Source organism: Mytilus edulis, chromosome 1, assembly GCF_963676685.1.
Source record: "Mytilus edulis chromosome 1, xbMytEdul2.2, whole genome shotgun sequence".
Classification (NCBI taxonomy): Eukaryota; Metazoa; Mollusca; class Bivalvia; order Mytilida; family Mytilidae; genus Mytilus; species Mytilus edulis.
In genome coordinates, this window is record NC_092344.1 from 77,461,605 (window position 1) to 77,484,280 (window position 22,676).

Here is a 22,676-nt window from a genome sequence, read left to right on the forward strand (position 1 = left end):
ATTTACGAAGGGATGATTTCAACTTCACCATTTGGAACTCTTGGTTTAATAGCTTCATTGTGAGCAGCAAACCTCTATCAATGTAAAGGTTGCCCGGTGAACAAGTTTAAACATTTGTCAAATCACAACAAAAAAGCTTTTGAAATACGTTGAATCGAGTATTTAAGGTCAACCACAGGGTTTTAAGGTCAACCACCGTTTTTTTAATATTGAAAAAGGTGAATAAACAAGTTACACCAATAAGTTAATGTCTGTATTTCTTTTGCAAATTGTATGAATATGTACAAGAAGATCTACATGGCCCCTTACTATGAATGAAAAGTATCCTTTGTTATTATAGTTGGTTACAATAAATGTTTCAAACATTCTTCTGAACTAGACTAATACAAAGAAACATCTGTTATTTAGTAATAGTTATCAAAGGTACCAGGATTATAATTTAGTACGCCAGAAGCGCGTTTCGTCTACATACGAATCATCAGTGACGCTAAGATCAAAATAGTTAATTTTCTGGATAATTAAATGAAGTTTGTAATCACTCATCTACGTGTCGTTATCGAAATTTGATAATGTCACAGGGACCAACAATCTACCATACGTAGTATCAACCATGTAAAAGTAAATAAAAAAGACACTCATAATATCATGCGTGTACAGCGAATTTCTAGACTTCAAAGACAATCACTTAAAAACCAATGATGTATAAGAGGTAAAAGCGTCTGTCGAAGTTTCAAAAAATTCATTGATATTTTGACCCAAAAACTATATCTGACTTTAAAAAAAACTAATAGCATACTAGACCAAAATTGTGACTTCAGAGACAAAGATCACAAAGAGTAATTGAATTTCTTGCTTTGTGAATTTTGGTGCATGGTAGCTTGACAAAATATAAGAATATCTTAAACTACGAGGTAGTGTATGCGCAACAATTAAAATTTGGAAAAAAATTAAAAAAAGAGATGCGAAAGATACCAGTGGGACAGTCAAACTTATAGATTGAAAATAAAGTGACAACGCCATAGCTAAAAAAGAAAAAGACAGACAAATAATAGTAAACAAAAACAACAGTGAAAACTAAAGACTAAGCAACACGGATCATGGTACAATTTATTAAATGGACAATTAACATTATATTTTCACCTTTGTAATACAATGAATATTTTACTTGCATTTATCATGGTTTTTCTATAAAACATAACACATTTAAAAAACATTATATGAAATGTAAAAAATCAAAGGTCAATCGTAACTGTTCCTCTCTAATGGTCTTGATGTCGTTTCTTGTTTTCCTCAACATTGCTTTGCCACGTGATCTTGATTCTGATTGGCTCTTTTGAAAATAGCAGATCTAAATAACGGAATGATTACATTCAACGTGTTGCATGGTTGTACTATAAATACATACGTAATAATGACAATGTGTTACTTTACGGAAAATCTTTGAAAAATGATAACTTAAAATGGGATAATGGGAAAAAGAGTCGAGAGTTTTGTTATTTTTGTTCTGCATAGAAATGTCTTTTGCAAGTGACCGAGGCGAGTAGAGGTAAGCTACTAGTTACTTTTTAGTTAGATGAATAATTTCAGTATAGTTATTAAAAGTTTTATTAAAGGATTCGACAGATACTATAGTTATTGGTGCCATTGATTGATTTTAATTGTTTTAAAAATATGAGGTAAAAAATACCAAAGGGACATTCCAACTTATAAGTCGGAAATAAACCTACAACGCCAATGCTAAAAGAAAAAAAGACAAACAGACAAACAACTGTAAACAAAATAGAACTGATCTTAGGTGCTCCAGAAGGATAAGCAGGTAGGCAGTTTAACTATCCGTACCAAATGTTGTTTATTGATGTTTCTCTTAAAATTTGTATGTCTGTTTTAAGTAGGACTCGAGTTTCGATGGTGTTGTAGTCCATTGTACTGGGCATTTTAGGTGCATTAAATCTTTTTACTGCAATATGTGTATAATAAGTCACAAGGTTTTAACGACGAACTGTCAAAAATATTGCATAATAAGATAATTTATATGATAATGCGAAATTAGCTGATGTTTAGCTGAAGAGTAAAGAAAAGCGTAAATCTGAACATTGTGCTTTTTTTCAATTTCACCTTCTTTACACACTGGATCCTTTCCTCGATTGAAGGTTCAAAAGTTTTGTAGTATAACTATCTGCTTTTAATTGACCAATCTAATGAAGTTTATTTTTGTTTATCATATCTGCCATATAAGCGGGAGCTCGAGGTTTGGCTAACCATAAAAACGGGTTAAACTCATGTGTTTTACCTTAGAAGTCGTGTACCAAGTCAGGAATATTGCAATTATTACCAAATAGTCCATTTCTATGATTGCTGGCGTTTGGTTTTCTTCCAGTATATATTTTCTGTTGTCGATGTTTTCCTCTTAAAGTAGATGTGTTCCCCTCAGAATTAGTTATTTTCGTCGTTATTTGATTAGTTAGTTCAACACAACTGTTATTATCATAATTTCACTTTCAACATTTTTATGCCCAACCTACGATAGTAGAGGGGCATTATGTTTTCTGGTCTGTGCGTCCTTCCGTCTGTTCGTCAGTTCGTCTGTCCGTCCGTCTGTCCGTCCGTTCGTCCCACTTCAGGTTAAAGTTTTTGGTCAAGGTAGTTTTTGATGAAGCTGAAGTCCAATCAACTTGAAACCTAGTACACATGTTCCTTATGATATGATCTTTCTGATTTTAAAACAAAATTAGACCTTTGACACCATTCTCATGGTCCACTGAACATAGAAATTAAAGTGTGAGTTTCAGGTAAAAGTTTTTGGTCAAGGTAGTTTTTGATGAAGCTGAAGTCCAACCAACTTGAAACTTAGTACACATGTTTCTTATGATATGATCTTTCATATTTTTAAACCAAATTAGACTTTTGACCCCATTTTCATGGTCCACTGAACATAGAAATTAAAAGTGTGAGTTTCAGGTTATAGTTTTAGGTCAAGGTAGTTTTTGATGAAGTTAAAGTCCAATCAAATTGAAACTTAGTACACATGTTCCTTATTAGTTGATCTTTTTACTTTTAAGGCCAAATTAGATTTTTTACCCAATTTCACAGTCTTTTGAACATGGAAAATGATATGCGAGTGGGGCATCCGTGTACTTTGGACACATTCTTGTTTTATACTTTTTTATATACTTTTTTACGACAAAATTACATGACATTAGTGCGGCGGCTACAAGCATATTTCAGACGAATTGTGCACATCCTGCTACAAGCATGAAATATGGCATAGACCTTCCTCAACGATTACTCGTTTATTTCAGATAGGGAGGCATTTGAAAAAAATGTCTCACTTCCGGTAAAATCCAAAATGGCGGACATCATACTTAAATCAGCCCAATATCGAAGGCTAGTATGTGAAAAGGTGTTATTATCATGCTACTATCATAATATCTGGTACAAACCTTTGTTACGTACTACTCTTGGATATATTATATAGATTACATGTCTTAAAAAACCCTACTTCCTGTAAAATACAACATGGCAGACATTGTACTAAAATAAGATTATTTTTAGGGAGGGTAATTGAAATGTGTCTTAACGTATTGCTGATATCATTACATTGTGCAGGAACCTTTCTTTTGTGCTTCTCATGGATACAATGTATAGACATATGTCTTAAAAACCTTACGTCCGGTAATATCCAAAATGGCGGACATAGAAATTTTTTATTTTAATATTCAACTTTTTTCAAAATGTAAAGAAATGTATTTTTTTTTGTGCTGGTCATTAAAATATTGGCTTTAAGTTATCCTCAAAACCAATTCTATTCCAATATGACGTTAATTTCAAAGATGAGTCCACTCCTCAATCCATATCTTCGATGTATAGTTTTAGATAGACTGATTAAAACTAAATAAAATCACTAAATAAAATCACTAAATAAAATCACTAAAGGACTAAAACATTTTAAAATTACTACTATTTGGCCAAAAATACATGTTTATTCACAGTCACCACCACATGAAAACAAAACAGTGCATGGGAGACCCGATTTTCCACATTAAAAACGACCGCGGTATCCTTTCTTACATCCACAATGTACAAGATTTTGACAAAATGATGAGGCCTCAGAAAGAGTTTTTTTTAAAAGGGATCCTCTTTGTTCCTTTGCCATCCATTAGCGCCTGAACTGGGTAGCATAAGAGCAAATTCCAAGTTCGTCTCCCTAAAACCTTAGTATATTGCACGTTTTACATGCTGGAAAAGACTCGACCAAGTTGAGGTAATAGCCTCAATTATCCCTCCCTTTTGCTCAAATAGTTATTTTCTTGCTGCGTTAACATGTTAACACCATCTGATATGTTTGTGCGATCTTACAGTAAAACTCCGGTGACTTAGGCTGATCAATCATCATTCTTTTTATTAAAGTCACATCTTTAAATGCCATCAGTGTCTCCCACATAGTCTTTTTTCCTTTTCAAGCGAACAGAGAACCGTATCACAAACAGTAAAGGGATGGATCACAATAAGTGTGTGTGATCACTCATTGCCTAGTGCATTTGAAACGTCATTAATTGATATGTATCCTAAATAATTAGCCCTCCCAAACACAATCTATAGTTCGTCTACCCCTATGTCACGGAATAGCGAAACAGTATTGACAGCATCATCAGTAACGACTGTTCGAATCATAACTTGTTTAAGTTCGTGTTTGACTGCATCAGACACATGCACCATGATTTTAGTGTCAGCCTCTTAATGTGAACATGGTGCTGAACTAGAAATACATCAAGTGGTGGATAAGATAGAACATCCTTAACTTTGTTGCTACAACTACCATACATATTCAAGACTTCATCCACTCTTGTTACAGTTTCAAGGTATTTTTTTAAGGTAAGGACATAATACCCGATAAGCATACTCGAAATGAAACACCTTGAAATTGTAATAACAGTGGATGTAGTCTCGAATGGGTACATAGACAATAACGGTAGTTTGAAGGTTACTACAAGAAGCAAAAGCTACATGTAGGGGAAATGGAATACACAGACGAATAAAGGGTCAAAACAAATTCCTCAAAATTGGCAAAGTTTTTTGAGAGTTGACGACAATAAGAAAGAACTTTTTAGTTTTCATTCACAGCAGCTTGCTCAAAAGAATTTTGAGGAAAAGGTAGTTGTAACAACAAATGCTCAGGATGTTCAGTCCACCACATGATGATGTTTCAAGTTTAGCACTATGTACACTAGAATCAAGATACATGTGTCTGATGCAGTGAAACACAGGCTTAACTGAGTCATTACTCGAACAGTCGATACTGATGTTGCTGTCATTGCTTTTTCGCTATTCTGTGACATAGGGGCAGACAAACTTTGGCTTGCATTTGGAAGTGGGAAAAGCTTTGAGTATAGATCTATCTATGACCTTCAAATGCACTCAGCATTGAGAAATTACACGTTTGCTTGAAAAGGAACTGCGTTGGTGACATGGCTGGCATTTGAAAATGTGACTTTAGCATTTAGTATAGTGATTGATCAGCCAACATCACCGGATATGGATTTGATAATGTCATTAATAAAACGATACGTGGTTTTGTTGTAGGATCAAACAAACTTGTCAGATGGGGTTAATGAAGCAAGAAAACATGTGTTTTTAGAAGAGTAAAGACTTATTGAGGCTACTATTCCCACGAGTCGGTCTAGTCTTTTTCAGCATGTAAAACGTTCAATATACCATGGCGGATGTAAATGAGTAACAAGCTCTTAATCTTATCAGGAGCTTGTACATTATGGATGTAAGAAACAATACCACGGTCTTTGTAAATGTGGAAAATCAGCTCTTCAATTGTGAATACACATGTATTTGCGGCCAAAAATAAGTAATTCTAAAGATGTTTTAGTAATTTAGTGATTTTATTTTGTTTAAATCAATCTACCAAAAACTCTACATCGAAGATATTGACTGAGGACTCATTTTTGTAATTTACGCCATATTGTTTTTTTTTTACCGGAAGTATTAACTTTGTATTTAAACGTTTACAGCTGAATAGAATTAGTGTTTTTGAGGATAACTAAAACCCAAAATTTTAAAAACGTTTTCTTTCCATTTAGAAAAAAGTTGAACATTAAAATAATAAAATAATATTTCTATGTCCGCCATATTGGATATCACCGGCAGTAGGGGTTAAAAGACAAATGTCCTATAAAATGTATCCATGAGAAGCACCAAAGAAGGTTCCTGCACAATATAATGATAGAAGCAAAAAGTTAAAACAGATTTCAATTACCCTCCCTAAAAATAAGCTTATTTTAGTAAAATGTCCGGCCTGTCGAATTTACCTGGTATAGGGTTTTTGAAGACATCTAATCTTTATAATATATCCAAAAGTAGTACATAACGAAGGTTTGTACCAAATATTATGATAGTAGCATGATAATAACACTTTTCACCTACAAGCCTTTGATATTGGGCTGATTTAAGTATGATGTCCGGCATTTTGGATTTTACCGGAAGTGAGACATTTTTGTTCAACTGCTTCCCTATCTGAAATAAAAGAGTAATAGATGAGGAAGGTCTATGCCAAATTTCATGTTTGTAGCAGGATGTGCACAATTTTTCACAAAGCCGCTGTACTACATGTTTTCTCCACTGTTAATGCCTACTGGTGTTAATATTTGTTCAGAAGGCAAATTAGTGTTCACCAATAGAATTGATAAAACATTTGAACTTTTTATCAATGAGAATGCAATTTCATACTCGATTCTTTTTGATAAGAGGGAAAGTAGCATTTATATATATCATCTTTAAATTCAAAACAAAAGAAACTATTGTTTTAATATACATGTAAACTATATCCTATAGTACACCTTAATTGATAACAATATCACTGCATCGATTCAAAATATCAAATTTATAAAAAAATTCTGAAGTGCTTTATTTATTTTACAAATTTTTCACTAACTACCTGATATTGATGGGAAATCAAAACCTGAAAATTAATAACATCTATATTTTTATTTCAGGTCCAAAGTGCGGATACTATCAAGGATGTAGTCGTAAATAAATATTATTAGAAATTCGACATTTTTAGATATATACTCAAAACGTTCTAATGCAAATTCTTCCCGTCTACGTCAACTTCATTTTTTGTACTTATAAAACATAATTAAATATTACAATATGTAATACTATGATGCATTTTTTCTTTTTCTTTAAACCTTGACGATTCTTAACAAAAATTGTATATCTCTATTTATATATAGGACATCATGTAGTCTAGTTCACCCTGCTGTTTGACTGTTTTCGTATCTTAAATTGATATTTAAGGTTTTAATATTCATATCGTCTTATAATTTTGCCTCATTTTGATTTGTTCTTCTATCATTTGAAAAAGACCTTTTATTTTACCCTTTATGACATATTCAGTTTCTTCGTTTACAGGCAATCCGATGGCTTTTCATGCTAATTTAGGGTCATATCTCAATATTCAAGATATTTACAAGGAAGACACAGTTGTGTACGATGACGTAATAACCAATGTAGGCAATGGCTACGATTCAGAAACGGGCATATTTACTTGCAGGAAAGCCGGTTTATACTCGTTTAGCTGGACATCACTGACACCATCTGGTAAACGTTTCGAAACACGATTCATACTCAACGAAGAAAGAATAGCTGGAAACAGAGCAAATGCTGTCGGCATTGATCAGTATGTACAGGGAACCAAAACTGTTGTCGTTGAGATGAGAGAGGGTGATACTGAAAAAATAAATACAATTAAAGATGGTGCAGCTGAAAGTCTTTATGGTGATCCCAATTCTTTCTCATACTTCTCTGGAATCAAAGTTGATGATTTGAAATGCGAGGAGATTTGAAAGTACGGTTACTAAATGTGACTGCCTTTGTTATTATTGTCAAACTTTTCTAATAATAAAAACATGTGTTTAAAAATCAATATCTAAATCGTATACTAATCATTAGTTTTGATTTGTGTTAGTTTGTCTCTTATATTACTTAAACATGTCGTACTCAATGTAAAAATGGCCGACGGAGAGCTATTGGTTTTACTGTATTATGTGGATTGAGCCCAACGAATTTGACTCGAAAGATATTGTATAGAATTGTTTCACACATGACTTGAGGTTGGTGGACGACGTCTTTAATGTCTGTCTTGAATATAATACATGAAGTATTTGCCATTAGCTTTAGGCGTTAACGCAATAATCAATCGACCAATCCTTCGATGTAAATATGACTAAACATGTACATGTTTCCATAGTTGTTTTTCTCAAAATAGTCTATAACAGCAATTTTAATCATTGAAATTTTTACTTTATGCGCATATTGACATAATATATGTGGCAACTATTGCTTAATTTCTGAAAACGAAATACTTCTATCTTTCAGCAACTTTCGGGATTGAATCCCTTGACTGAGTGAAGCAAATTCTGAGTTAAGAGTCGTGCACCGTGTATTCATAAAACTCCTTGTCAACAATTAAAATCGCCATGATGAAACCAAAAGTTTTACAGGGTATTGCATTACCGATAGTATCTGAATCTTAGAAAATACTGCGAGCATGCGAACGGGATAGGGGTCGGCACCGGCTTATTCTGCTAAATAGATTGAGGACCATACCTTGAACCTAAGACACAATTTAGTGAAACCCTTATAATCAATAGTAGTCAAATAGATACCATTCTAGTGTTGTGATTTAAAAACAAGTCATGTTTAAGTATAAAAAAAACTAAACAACTTGACACTTTCAGATTAAAAGTTCGAATTCGTTTGGGTCTTAATTTTCAACATTTTGTGGGAAAATATCGTTTATAAATCAAGAATTTGTAGTGTTCATATTTATTGTAAAGTCTATATACATTGAAGTACCAACTGCAATTATTAATGCCTTTTATTCAATTAGAAAAAAAAAATGGCGTTGGTTTTGATCTTCATTCAAATATTATGAGATTATTATATAAATGTAGTTTAAGGTAGATAGAATGTCTTCCTCCATCTTGGATTTGGAAATTCCAGAAAACAAGGTCTAGATCTTTTATAGAATGTGCAAATTTTGAGAGTAGAAGGAAATTCATGTGTACGAACCTTCATTTCAATATAGAAAATGACCTGTTTCATCATATTTATTGCTGAATTACAAAAAACAGAAAACGTTTGTTTGATAAAATTTTTCCAAATTTTGCCACATAAGGGGAGGCAACTCAAATGCAAGGGCAGATAATTCAGATAAAAGTACTTTTACAATAGAACGTGTTAGGAATTTACCGATTTTATCATGTAGCAAGAAAACGGGGCTGATGACCCCATTTTTTCCTTTTCTTAACTGAAAGCATACTATTAAAGCTATCTTCTCATATGTTATCTCAAAATTCTATGGTGTAGTTTACGCTTTATTGCAGAAAATTGGGTTTTCCATGCATAATCTATACAAAATTTGTCAATTTTGAACAGCATGTAGCGTGAAAATAAGCCCCGTGACCCATTCTTTTTTTATCATTTTGATTTAAAAAGCATGGCATAAACTACATTTTGGCAAATTATCAAAAAATTCTATGGATTATAATTTAGACACCTCATCTACCTTAAGGTAACCTTATTTCTCTTTAATTATACTAAAATGTCATGTTTATTAGGTCCTTCGAAATCGAACGATGCGCATTTTAAAGTATTTATGATTTTATACAGGTTGTCCCTAAACAAAAACAGATTTCTATACAACATTCTCAAAAAGGTGCATTCAGATGATTTTTAAATGATACATTCACAGATAAAAAGTTTGCAAATAGGTGAATATGAAATGACAACTGTTATAAGTATTAAACTTATAAAAACAAATTATGTGTCCGTAAAGTACATATCGTCACGATTTTAAAATAATTCAAATAAACTGATTATTTAATTAATTCAAAAACGAACATACTGTATTGAAATAGTGTGGACATCTGTAATATAAAACTCAGAGTTTGAAAGAATTAATCAATTTTGGTTTGTATTTATTATAAATTACCGAGTGAACAAGCTATTATCTACTTAGAATTTCTCATCAAAGTAAAATAAACAGATGAGGCGGTAAATAATATAAGAGATATTTTTTTTTATGTCAAGTATTCATATTATGTTAATGGAACACACGAAGTTAACTTTTGGAATAGTTATAAACCAATTACCACCGTTAGTTTCTACTGGTTGTGAAAATCTGTTCAAAAACTTATGTAAACCGAATTGTTTATAGTCGCTTTAGATATTCAAAATAACAACTGTGTTTTGAATATCGTTGTGATATATGAAATAAATCTGACAATAAACTTAATTAAAACTTAAACATCCGACAAAATGAGTTGCACTTCAGTTTCAATATCTGCATTGAACTTATACAACGTAAATGAAACAGTAACGTACGCATGTAACACCTTTTATACACTCTCCGGAAACGCTGTAGCAACGTCTAAAGATGTTTATGGCAAGTGGTCCAGTACACCCTCATGTAAACTTGTCTTTTATGACAATGGTAAGTTCTATGAGATAAAGATTACAGTTTGACAAAACTAAAACACCTAATAGTATTCAATTAAGCAAGGGAGACGTTTAAATAAACGTAAAGGGTAAATGCAAAGAATCGCCAAAGCATGTTCATTTTCTGTATTTTAAGCCAGTTGATGCAAATAAAGGAAACTGAAACTTGCATGACCAATTTATGAATAATGAGTTGATTTCAGCGATATACACTGATAAACTATAGCTTTTATTTTGGCATTGCACAAGTCATGTCTTTTTTTGACTGTCCATGACGTAAAAACACCAAATCCCTGGGAAGTGTTTTAGTGGATTTTAGTCTCTGATGCATGATTTTTTCATTACTAATTGTTTTTTGGCTTTTATCTTTCTTTTTTTTTATGAATTTCCTGTTTACAAAACTTTGAATTTTTCGAAAAACTAAGGATGTTCTTGTCCAAGGAATAGATTACCTTAACTTAGCCGTATTTGGCACAACTTTTTGGAATTTTGGATCCTCAATGCTCTTCAACTTTGTACTTGTTTGGCTTTATCACTTTTTTGATATGAGTGTCACTGATGAGTCTTGTGTAGATGAAACGCGCCTCTGGCGTACTAAATTATAATCCTGGTACTTTTGATAACTATTTCAGTAACTGCAAGTACTCTAAAATCGTAGTTTCGTGTTTATTTGACCTGTTGATACAATTTGTAATTTAATATTTAATTTATACCTGTTTTGTGTTATATCTCGTGTCAATAAATTCTAATATATACCTCCTTTGATATGTGTTTGGTATGAGGATGAATTCTCACTTCTGTTAAAACGTTGAAAATTGCTGCATTTGTTTGCACCTGTCCGAAGTCTGCAACCTGTTGTTCAGTGGTTGTCGTTTGTCGATGTGGTTTATATGTGTTTCTCGTTTCTCGTTTTTTATATAGTTATCAAAGGTACCAGGATTATAAGACGCGTGTTTCGTCTACATAAGACTCATCAGTGACGTTCATATCAAGACAGTTAAAAAGCCAACAAATACAAAGTTGAAGAGCATTGAGGACCCAAAATTCTAAAAAGTTGTGCCAAATACGGCTTAGACCGTTGGGTTTCCTGTCTGAATGGTTTTATAATTGTCACTTTTGGGACCATTCATAGCTTGATGTTCGGATTGATCCAAGGCTCCGTGTTGAAGGCCATACTTTGACCTATAATGGTTTACCTTTACAAGTTGTTACATGGATAGAGAGTTGTGTTATTGGCACTCTTCTTATATCTATCTAAAAATATGTTTGACAACACTTCACTATCTGTGACAAAACTGAAAAATGGCCAGAAGTAACACCTTGTGTCTTGCAAACCACAGTGTCACTACTTTGAATGTTTTTTTCATTGAAGCTGACGTTATATGAACACATTAAATATATAATAGTAAACTCGTACAGTGTATAGAATTTATTTGACGAGTTTAAGTAATAGAGAGAGAAACGAGGCATGCCGATCTTTTTTCCTGTTTCGTTTCAAGTAACCGATCTAGATTATCCCGTCAGTACGTAGGTTCATATCATGTGAACACTTTTATATGAATTGGCAATATTTCATTAAATGGGTTGTCATTGGCAATGAAGTAGTATAGTTCTTTGTTTGTTGATATCAACCCACTGTTAGTGAAACTTATGAACAAACAAAGATTCTACAAAAAATCAACTAATTTTGATAAAGCTGTGCACTAAAGGTGGATGGTGGTTTCCAATCTATTTCATGTTTGTATTTGCCATTTTAACAAAGATTGCTTTACATAAAATGTATCTGGTTTGTTATTTCTTGTTTTTTTTTTATTAAACATCCTTTACCGTTTTGATTATTGGATATTTACTCATTCAAAATAACTATAAAGATACGAAAAACCGTACCCAAAACGAAAGGGTATCAGAATTGAGAAACAATTTCACAATTTTAATGAGATGCCAGTATCAAGTTATCATTTACTCAATTTGAAAATAAGTAGATGTGGTATGATTGCCAAATATAGACAAAAGGACAAAACTAAGAACAATCAAAGGAAACCGTACGGCCTTCAGCAATTTGCAAAATCTATACCGTATATGAAACTCAAAAAGACCCAGGTTTGACAAACATTTAGAGCAATTCAAAAGGGTAAACCAATGTCCTGATTTATGCTAAAATATGATACATGTAGCAACAAATGACAAATATTGAACTTTGTGTTTCTGGCATGGTTCGTTTATCCTTTACATACAGTTTGATTTTTCTACACTTTTCTGTAAAAGTCTGTTTTCAGGAGAACGTTTTTAGTACCCTTTGAAAAATGTTGGTGTCTTTTGAATATTTATCGAGCATACTCATATTATTATAAGTTGTAGATGGAAAAATCTAACATTGTTAATTTATTGACTGTCGAAATCATACAATGCTATAATTCAAACGCATGTTCATCTAATTTTTATATTTCGATCTTAGAAATGTAACACATCTCAAAGAAATAAGATTTATTAGTATGACGTGTTGTCTAACCATGAGATTTCATGACGATCGTTTGATAATGCTGTGTATACCTTCATAGGATTGCTTTTCTGACAATCCTTTTTAGTTTTGCTTTTTATATTGATGAGGTTGACGTTCAAAATATAAAAGAATAACTGATCGTTTCCATTGCAAAGTATGATTAAAAAGAGACAAATTTCAAAACCTTTTTTTTATGCGACAACAAAATAATTAAAAAGGTGAGTTTCTGTCAACTTTTCTTTCAATCGGTTTATATCTTTATTATGCATTCGTTTACTTTATTAATGTTTAGGAACGTTAAAGTCCATTAATTAATTTTTATAAGTGTATAACATGAAACCAGAAACTAAATACGCATTCATAATGTGCTTTCATGGGACGCTAACTTTGACGGTATATCGATATATCATCTATTAACTTCATTCTTTCAGAAAATTAATTTATCAACTTTCAATTGCCTGTTATACATGACAACCGACTCATGAAATGTATTAACTCAAATGATATAATCATTTGATTTATTGGAGTTAAAATGGAAACTGGGTACAATTGAATGCTTACTAACACTGCTGGTATTTGTCATAGACCTACATTTAACTTTTTACAACGCATTGTATAAAAAAAGCCTTTCAACTAAATTACATACAGAAAGATATATTACTTTCTTAAGACTCAATATTCAAACCATAAGGTTCAATTTATTAAGGACGCTTATACTATGTTTTTATAACGGATAAACTTGGTCTGGTTACAGTAGACAAGTTGTATTTCATTAAATAACGTGTTAGACTTTTGAAATGTCTTGTACGACAGTCTCAATTTCTAATGGATATATTTTAGCATCTTCTAACTTGTACAACATAAATGAAACTGTGACTTATTATTGTAATACGTTTTACTACCTCTCTGGTAACCCACTAGTGACTTGTCTAGATACCTACGGTAACTGGACAGCTATTCCTTCGTGTGAGTTTGCAGCTACAAAAAATGGTAAGTTCTCATAAAGTGAAATTAGTTTCTTTGTATCGAATATTTGTTCATAGTGCAATCTTTGAGTACTGCTATGGATAAATATCGTATATTTTATTATAACTTTTAACTTCAAACACGATATAGTTATAAGAACTAGTTGACAGTAGGTCCGTAAGGGCCGATTTTGGCCTCAAATTTCAGGTTCATCTGACGAAAGATTTTGGACACTTTTTTAACAGTTAAAAGTGTCTATTTCAGTTGATTCAATTAGTTTTTGTGAAAGATTTTAACTGATTTAGTCATTAAAATATGAAAAATCTATTAAATATGCAAAAAAATGTCACTTTTCAGATAGTTTTTGTCAAAAATGAAAGTGGCCACATCCATGTTCATCCTCAACCTTTATATATGTTATGTATTATCATCAAATACAACATACATTTCAATATTAAGAATGAACACAAATGCGGCCACTTTCATTTAAGACGGAAAACGTCTAAAATTTAACTAAAATGCTACAATTGTGAAGATTTCAGTTATTTAGCATGACTTAGTGATGCTAGTACCCGATATATGTGCATTGTATTGTAAAAAAAAAACCCAGCTCACATTAAAGTAACAGAAGCATTCTACTTTCCAATAAATAACTAAAAGTTAACATTTTATTAATTTTGAAAACTGCTATATTTTTGGGGCCAAACAGGCGTTTTACTGGACCTACTCCTTTCTCTGTGAACATTTTTTTTGGTATTTGAAATATACAATTTTTGTTGGAATTCTATACGATAAAAGAAGATTAGGTATGATTGCCAATGAGACAACTCTCAACAATAGACCAAAATGACACAAAAATTAACAACTATAGGTCACCGTACGGCCTTCAACAAAGACCAAAGCCAATACCGTATAGTCAACTATAAAAGGGCCCGAAAATGGCAATGCAACATAATTCAAACGAGAAAAATAACGGCCTTATTTATTTCACGCTTCGAACAACATATATGTTAAAATGTTGCTTGTGTGAAAATTGCGAAAGTATACGCGTATTTATAATTAAAAAAAAAGCTCACTGTGTACCTAGATAAGGGAATGCTAAACTATACCGCATACAGATGGAATTTGGTTGTGTAAGAAAAGCATTACCAAAGGTCACCTACAAATCATCCCATGATATAATAAGGTAAAATCGTATCAAGGGAGGGCTCTGGCAATGAATTGAACCCAGAGTTCAGAATATTATTTTATATATTCATAAATGCTACACAGCCGAACAAATACGCACTTATCAACTGCCCTTCTGTCAGATCTGAGAATTCCAAGTGGAATTTGATTACTGCAGATCACATAGATTGTTAGTGTGATTGAAATTGTAAACATGAACTTTATATCGTTGTTACAAGGATTGATTTTGATTTACATTAAGTTGTATGATTATATTTGCCAAGTACGTCACATTAGTATTTAATTAACATTTTAACCAATTGAATTATAATAGTTCCAATTTCACACATTATTTTGATCAGAACATAAATGTAATTTGTATTTATGTATAGTACGTTTAGCATACCCATGATATTTAAGATGAAAAGAACTGTCTCTTCATTTGTTTCATGTCTTTTCTTGTACTCAGTATTATATAATAATTTGTTCATCGATGTTGAATATATTAGATAAATGATATTCACAATTGCAAATTGATATATTGTGAGTTAGACTTGTTTAATTTGCATTACTATGATAGTTCCACGTTTTTGACATTGTTGTAGACAAATGATAGTTATCGATTGTAGTATCAACTTAAGTGAACGAAAAGTAAACTATAGTGAGATCATTTTAAAATTCAGAACTAATTCAATTTCGTTACTATTATATTGTGCGTAAAAAGGAATTCATATTTTTAAAACTTACTAAAATACGGGTTGAATGCCTTAAAAACGATTTTAAGATAATAAGCTATGAAATCCATTCTGTTATCCAAATCACTCTCCGCTATATTTGATTTTCCCCCTATTTATAGTTAATATTTAGATTATTTACAAGACAACATTTACGTGAAAAACATTTTTAAGTAAGGTAGCATTGTCAAAGTAGTTTCATTCAAAGTAATGGTGAATTTATGCACTTAAATTTACCGTTCAAATAAATTTAGTAATTGTCAAGGCCGAGGTCTATATACTTACATTCAAGAGAAGAAAGCAGTAACATGGATACACTGTTATTTTATCGTAGGGTTTAATTGTCTGATGTACACAAACGCAGCACCCAACCTTCCAAAGGTTTTCCTATTTATTCACGTTCTAGGTCATAATTTCTGATTGTTTCAACTAATATATATCCTTGGTAAAAATCAGCTGAGAATTTTGTTTAGGACTTGTTTTGGTCACTTGAATTGGAATGCAAAAAACATGATAAACCCATCATATCAATATTTTATTAAAACTTAATTTGGAGAAAAATGAACACGTAAATGATATTTCATATCGTCAAAAAACGTGCTGACTAAGAAGAAGAAAAACATCTTTTCTAAATTATGTCTCAATTTGAGATGTATCTGATATATATTTCAACTTGAACTAATAATGAGTAAGCGTCTAAAGTAAACTTCTTATGTATATATAAGTTAATCACATTGTATAAGTTTTGTAAATCATTGTCCGTATGCAAATACATATATACAAACAAAAACACCCAAATAATACGGAAATCACATGCACCCTCAACAGAGCCGTTCTTGCTATCAATTATGACAATGAATTCAACGGAGATAATGAAAGATTTTACATTAACATCAAATACCTATATCGAAGGATTCTAAAGATGACAAATTCCTATCTTTAAAAATGTACATAAAAAGTGTTAAACTAGTAATACAATGTATCTGTAATAAGTCTTGGTCATATTTACTAATGCTGTTTGCACAATTTTATGTCGGTTTCTTATTAGCCTTGTCAATTAAGTTACACCTTGTCCTATCTGCAACTTGACATATTTTCATTTCTTTTTGTCTGAGCGGTATAGGAAAATCGAGAAAAGCGCCATAGAATCACGATATTTAGAAGGTTAACAAGCATTGTGTAGATTCCACTGCTGTTTAACTACTATTTTTAATCCTCGATTGTATCATCATATCAGTAAACGGCGCCTTGGTACTGAAATTATATACAAGGTACCAACGTATTAGGAAAATATTGACCGTCGATAAACCTCTTTTTTAAAAGTCCGTCTTTTTCATTTAGCTTCAATAGTTGATATCTATTCATAAATAACTAACATCGAATATTTTGGTTTGAGTTTTCCTGATGAAGGCAAATAAAGTAAGGGCTTTGAAATCGCAAAATTAATGAAGTTTGTTAACATGTACTAGATATTTATCGATACAACTGCTGGTGGAATGTTAATCCCCGAGAATATCATCAAATCAGAAGTCTGCACTTCGGTATTGACAAAAATTACGACATTTCTATCTAAAAGTCCTCTTTGATAAATTTCAAAAAAAGTATTAAGATTATATGGTCCAATTCCGTCATTCAAAGTTGACTTTGAATACATTTGGCTATATTATTGATGTCCATGTTTGTCACTTAACTTTCATTTTTCTTTCGATATCACTGGGATTCAAATGTTTTGGATTGAATGTTCCTGCTATAGGAACACACTTAAAGGTGCTTAGAATGTACGAAATTTATAAATTCTTATTTCACACACCAATGGTTTCTCACTTAGTTATTTAGGGTAGTTTGAAAACGGAATGTTGAGGCATGGGTGTTATTGATGCAGTAAGGTTTGAGGGAATTGGGCAAATATTGCCGTGACTATATTTTTTGGACTAAATTTTACGAAGATACACTATGTTTGACTATAAATGAAAAAAAATACTATATATTTAATAGTTGAACCCGTATAACAATTTCAAAAACCAACCGTTAGCAAAAAGTAGGTTTAATAAATAAGAATTATCAGATAAGGGTTGCTTCTAAATCGTGAAAAAAACATCTAATATGGTGTGTGGCCAAAAGAAAACTGTCTCGACTGTTCGCTCTACGTCATTTATTTCCTATCGGTTTTTAATGGTTTCATTTATCCACTTTTACATAACAATTTATTTATGAATCGTTAATAACTTAATACGTGTACAAGTATTTACCTATCAGATGGTTTTTTAAACAAATATTCAAAATCTAATAGAATTATGAAAAAGTTCACCAATCTGGCCTTTGGTTTTAAATTCTTAATATGACGTGAATGAAGTAGGGATTATATAACATACGTGACGATTTTGTATATATCATTAACATTTATTTGATATATAGTGCACTTGTAAACTATTTAGATTAGGCAAATGTTTGAAGTTGTTGACACGTTACAAGAGTATTTCCACCCGGTGTACTCGAATTTTTATGTCTTCATTGCTTAGTTTCATTCAATTTTGGTATGTTTATTTGGATGTTTATTCGTCTCATTTTACATATAACGACGGGATATGTTATGCTATGCAAACATATATTGTCTCCAAGTATCTGTTTTGTGGTATCATTTTTTTCTAAATTATTTATATAACGTAAATAATCATTTTGGGGCATGAACACTTGCCTGTGAATTAAATATTTGAAATTTAAAAAAAACGGTTTGATGACTTAACTGGTTATGGCAGGGTTGAGAGCTTACACTTATGTTCAATCTAGACATTTTTATTCGTACGTGTTGAAAATCAAGAGACAGTTATCAGTAGATGTCTTATGTTGCTTAATAACTTGATATAACTATGAGAAATTTAATTACTAATAAGCGCTGAAGTTGACAAGCAGTTTCTCGATGTTCAAATCTCGACAATCGATTGAAAAGAAACAAATCAAAGTAACAAACAAAACCTAATTATGATTGACATGTGTTGCTCAATATTCAGATTGCCGTGTTATGTTTGAATCTTTTCTTTATGTCATCACATTAAAAGAATTTGTTCAAATCATAACTTGAACCCCAAAGTATTCCGAATTATGTTTCTCTTCCAGCTTGAATTTTGGAAACTAATGAAATAAAGCTACCAGGTTTCAAGACATAAAAAGAGAGTTAACCAAAAGACTCGAAAAATAGGTGGCAAAGAAAACACAGTAAAAACGTATTTTGATTGAGTTGACTATACGATATATATAAGTGTTTAAAAAGAAAACTGAAAAAAAACGCCCCTAAAAACAATGAGACAAATTAAAATAGTATCTGCATTGTATGCTATATATATATGTGTTTTCTTTTGTCTCTTAGTCATACATTGGGTAGAGTTTTGTGGGCTGTTGTTTGTCTTTTTGGTTTTTTTTTCACCATTCGAAGTCTTATTTTCTTCGAGTTATGTTTAAAATGGCTAGTTTTTCTACACCCTTTTTGCAATTATATTGTGTTAAATGCATGCAGTAACATTCCTTTTATCTGAGCAAATACAATCACCTGTTTGAGATGTATTTTAGATAAATGTCTTTCGACCGTTTTAACGTTTTCTAATCATACTGTATATTAATTATTCAGCATTTTTTTTTAACGGATCAATTATCTTGGTTTGCATGTAGAGTCGTTTTAAATGATTTAGTTACAACAGTACAGATGACCCAATGAATTCTAAATACGATCCGGAAGTTTTTATCTAAAAATAAGATAACATGACCATGTAGGTTTTCCTTTGGGATAATTGTGAGTACCAAAAAATATGGATAACAACTTTTAATTACTTCCGATAAGTTTTTATCTCAGTGCAAGTTAATCTATTCGTCAATTTATTGCAGTTATTTTGCTTTTAGAATTCATATAATTACAAAAAAGATTTCCTTATATGCAAATAATGATAAATATAGGGAAAAACGTGTCCTTGTTTAAAAACAAATATAGGTCGCAATTAAATCCTATAAAATATCGAGCATGTTGAAATAAATATATAAACAAAATCTCGATAATATTAAATCTATTTGAAATCCATCACTTGCTAATTTGATAAAATATAAAATGGCGACAAATAGTTTCATTTAGTATGATCATTGAACAACGTTTATTTGAGATGATACGAAAACGAATTAAATGGATTAAGTATTTAAGTATAATGGTTAACAACGGAAAATGATTGAATGTGAATCAACTACAAAATGGTTATGCTTCTTTTAAAATGACATTTAGGTTGATGTTGATGTTGTTACACACTTTTTAACTTTGTCTATCCTAACTTTGGTATTGATTGGAGTAGATGTTTGTTATTCCATTAGCACATGTTACGCAATATGTTTTTGTTTTCTTCAATTTTTCCTTCGCACATTTTGTTCATGATATGATTTTACAGTACAAACCTATTTACCTGTAGACTCATCGACTTGAAACTATTCTTCAATTAATATTCCTTACAATACCTCACTTGAAGCAGTCATGAGTTCATAACATAAGTATTGACTTTAATACAAGAGCTTCAATTTAAGATTGATTTAAACATGACAGTGATTATTTAATTTGGTTTAATCACCTATTTTAAATTGTTGGTGGTAATTTGATAACACTCCTCTGACGTGTTAATGTATAAGTGTTTGCTTTTTTATTTATTATGTTCCATGTACTTTTTCTTTGTATTTCTGTGTATTTATGTATATAATTTAAGGGAAAGAATAAAGACGTATCGTTGCGTAGCAAGCAAATGTAACTATCAATTATGTTGGTTAATACGTATCAATATGTTACTTTTGAGTATTTTATCTTAAAGTTAGCAATTGTTGGGTTTTTGCAACAGTCTTATCAATTTTATTGTCTTACGCTTTTAATTTCTTTTACAGAATGTGTCTTCTTGTTCAAAGTTGGGGTAATGCCGCCACCTAATTCTTTAGCAAAATCTTTAATGTTAACTGACCTTTCTCTTGCGTAGAGGATGAATAAATACGTAAAACATTGACACAGTTCGTCTGTTTGTTTAACTTTAATACTTCGTAAAATCTTGATATTGAAAAAAAATGTTGCAGTAACTGGTTTCCTTTTGGAAGTCAACATTTAATTTTCAGGGGAGGAGTTAAGATTGATCTATTGTTTTTATGGTATCTTTACGCTTTTTCTGTTATCCCTTTATTAATATGTTTTCTTATTGTACATGTATATCTACATGTATGTCATCTGCTGTGCTATTAGTCCACTTTTCTTTAAGTGCGCTATTTTTCTTATCCTTTTTATTAATTATTATTGAAGAAATTCAAAACCTATGTATTAATTTTTGGTACAGACTTTAATGTGAATTACTAACACGTATTTTGGTACGTTTTCATCATCTTAAAGAATTTTTTTTTTTAATTCTGTATAATATCATAGTGACAAAAACTGGTTTAAATTGAGGTTTTTCCTTTGGAGTAAGTTCGGTAAGTGCCATATTTGGCCCCAATTATAAAGTTCATGGTTACAAGACAATAATTGTTTTAAGTTGCCTTAAAGACATGTAAAAAAGTTAAACAGAGCTGTTTTTGTCAAAGTTTAATTCTAACACATCGATTTTTACATTCCAAAATGGTCAAGATAAGGGATTTTGGTGAAATTTGACACAATCAGCGGGATTTCAACCAAATAAAGGACCAGGAAACATAGAGCGCAGGCGTCGACAAGCTTAATATTCAAATAAGACATGTTAAATGTCTTCACAAACATTATTTTAAAAGATCTTTGTTGTCGAGGTATGCGCTCTATGTTTCCTGTCAAATAATCTTTGGAAATTTACCCATTTTCATTGATTTTTTCGTGAAAAAAACAATATGAGCACAACTTGTGACGTCATAATGAAACGCAGAAACGTAAAATTTTAAACAAAATGGCTTATATCCTATCTAGTCAATGTATTAGCTATAATTTATCGTGATATTGGTCAATAAATCCGAATTTGAAATTTACGCTAAAAAAGTGGGCCATTTTAGGACCTTATCGAACATACTTAATTAAATGATTAAGATTCCAGTGAATTATAGACAAGAATAGCAAAATATAAAACGCTTACTCAATGAATAGATAACACGTTTAAATATTTGACAGTTTGTCATAAGTACTAGAAAATGGATGATTTATGAAGTGTGAGTTCATTAAAAATAATTGAATGTAATAAGTCTCTTTTATTGCTTTTGGACACTTATTTAAATGTATTTTCTAATTCCGTAAACTAGTCCATAGTGAACGTCCATTCGATGACCCGAAATCTTTTTTTTGGAACATTTTCAGGTCAATTTTCCGCTATATGAATGAAAACTAGAACATGATTAATTTCATTTTAAGTTGAAAAAAAAAAAATGCAGCAAGTATCTATCTACTTTGATGTTTTCGTTACTTATTTTAAATAAATTGCATATTTCAAACCATGAATCAAGAACAAACTTAATGGTTATAATTTGTTCTTATAAATTTTGACAGTGTATGAAATTGTGCATTATAGTTGGTTTCGGTCAAGCGTAATTTTTGATATAATATGCATATTTAACAGAGAAACAACAGACACTATAATTTTTAAAATATGACATCAAAATGGTTTAGATATTCCATACAATCTAAAATTTTAAAAAAAGAGAAGTGTCATCCCCATCAATAAGATAGAAATCTAAAAAACACTAAACGAACACTCAAGTTATAAGTATTGTGACGATAAGCACAAAAATACATATCTATCGAATATGCATGTACCAAGTCAGGAATATGAAGTCTTTTACAT

General features: G+C 31.2%; 1 protein-coding gene across 1 annotated transcript in view; it reads left to right on the forward strand.

Moving 5' to 3' along the window:
- The first annotated feature begins 13,365 nt into the window (after positions 1–13,365).
- Positions 13,366–22,676, forward strand: part of LOC139490680 (uncharacterized) — a 71,513-nt gene continuing 62,202 nt past the window's right edge. Inside the window, exon 1 of the mRNA XM_071277617.1 lies at positions 13,366–13,999. Coding sequence (XP_071133718.1) covers positions 13,807–13,999 — 193 coding nt within the window. The 5' untranslated portion in view covers positions 13,366–13,806. The remainder of the gene's footprint in view (positions 14,000–22,676) is intronic.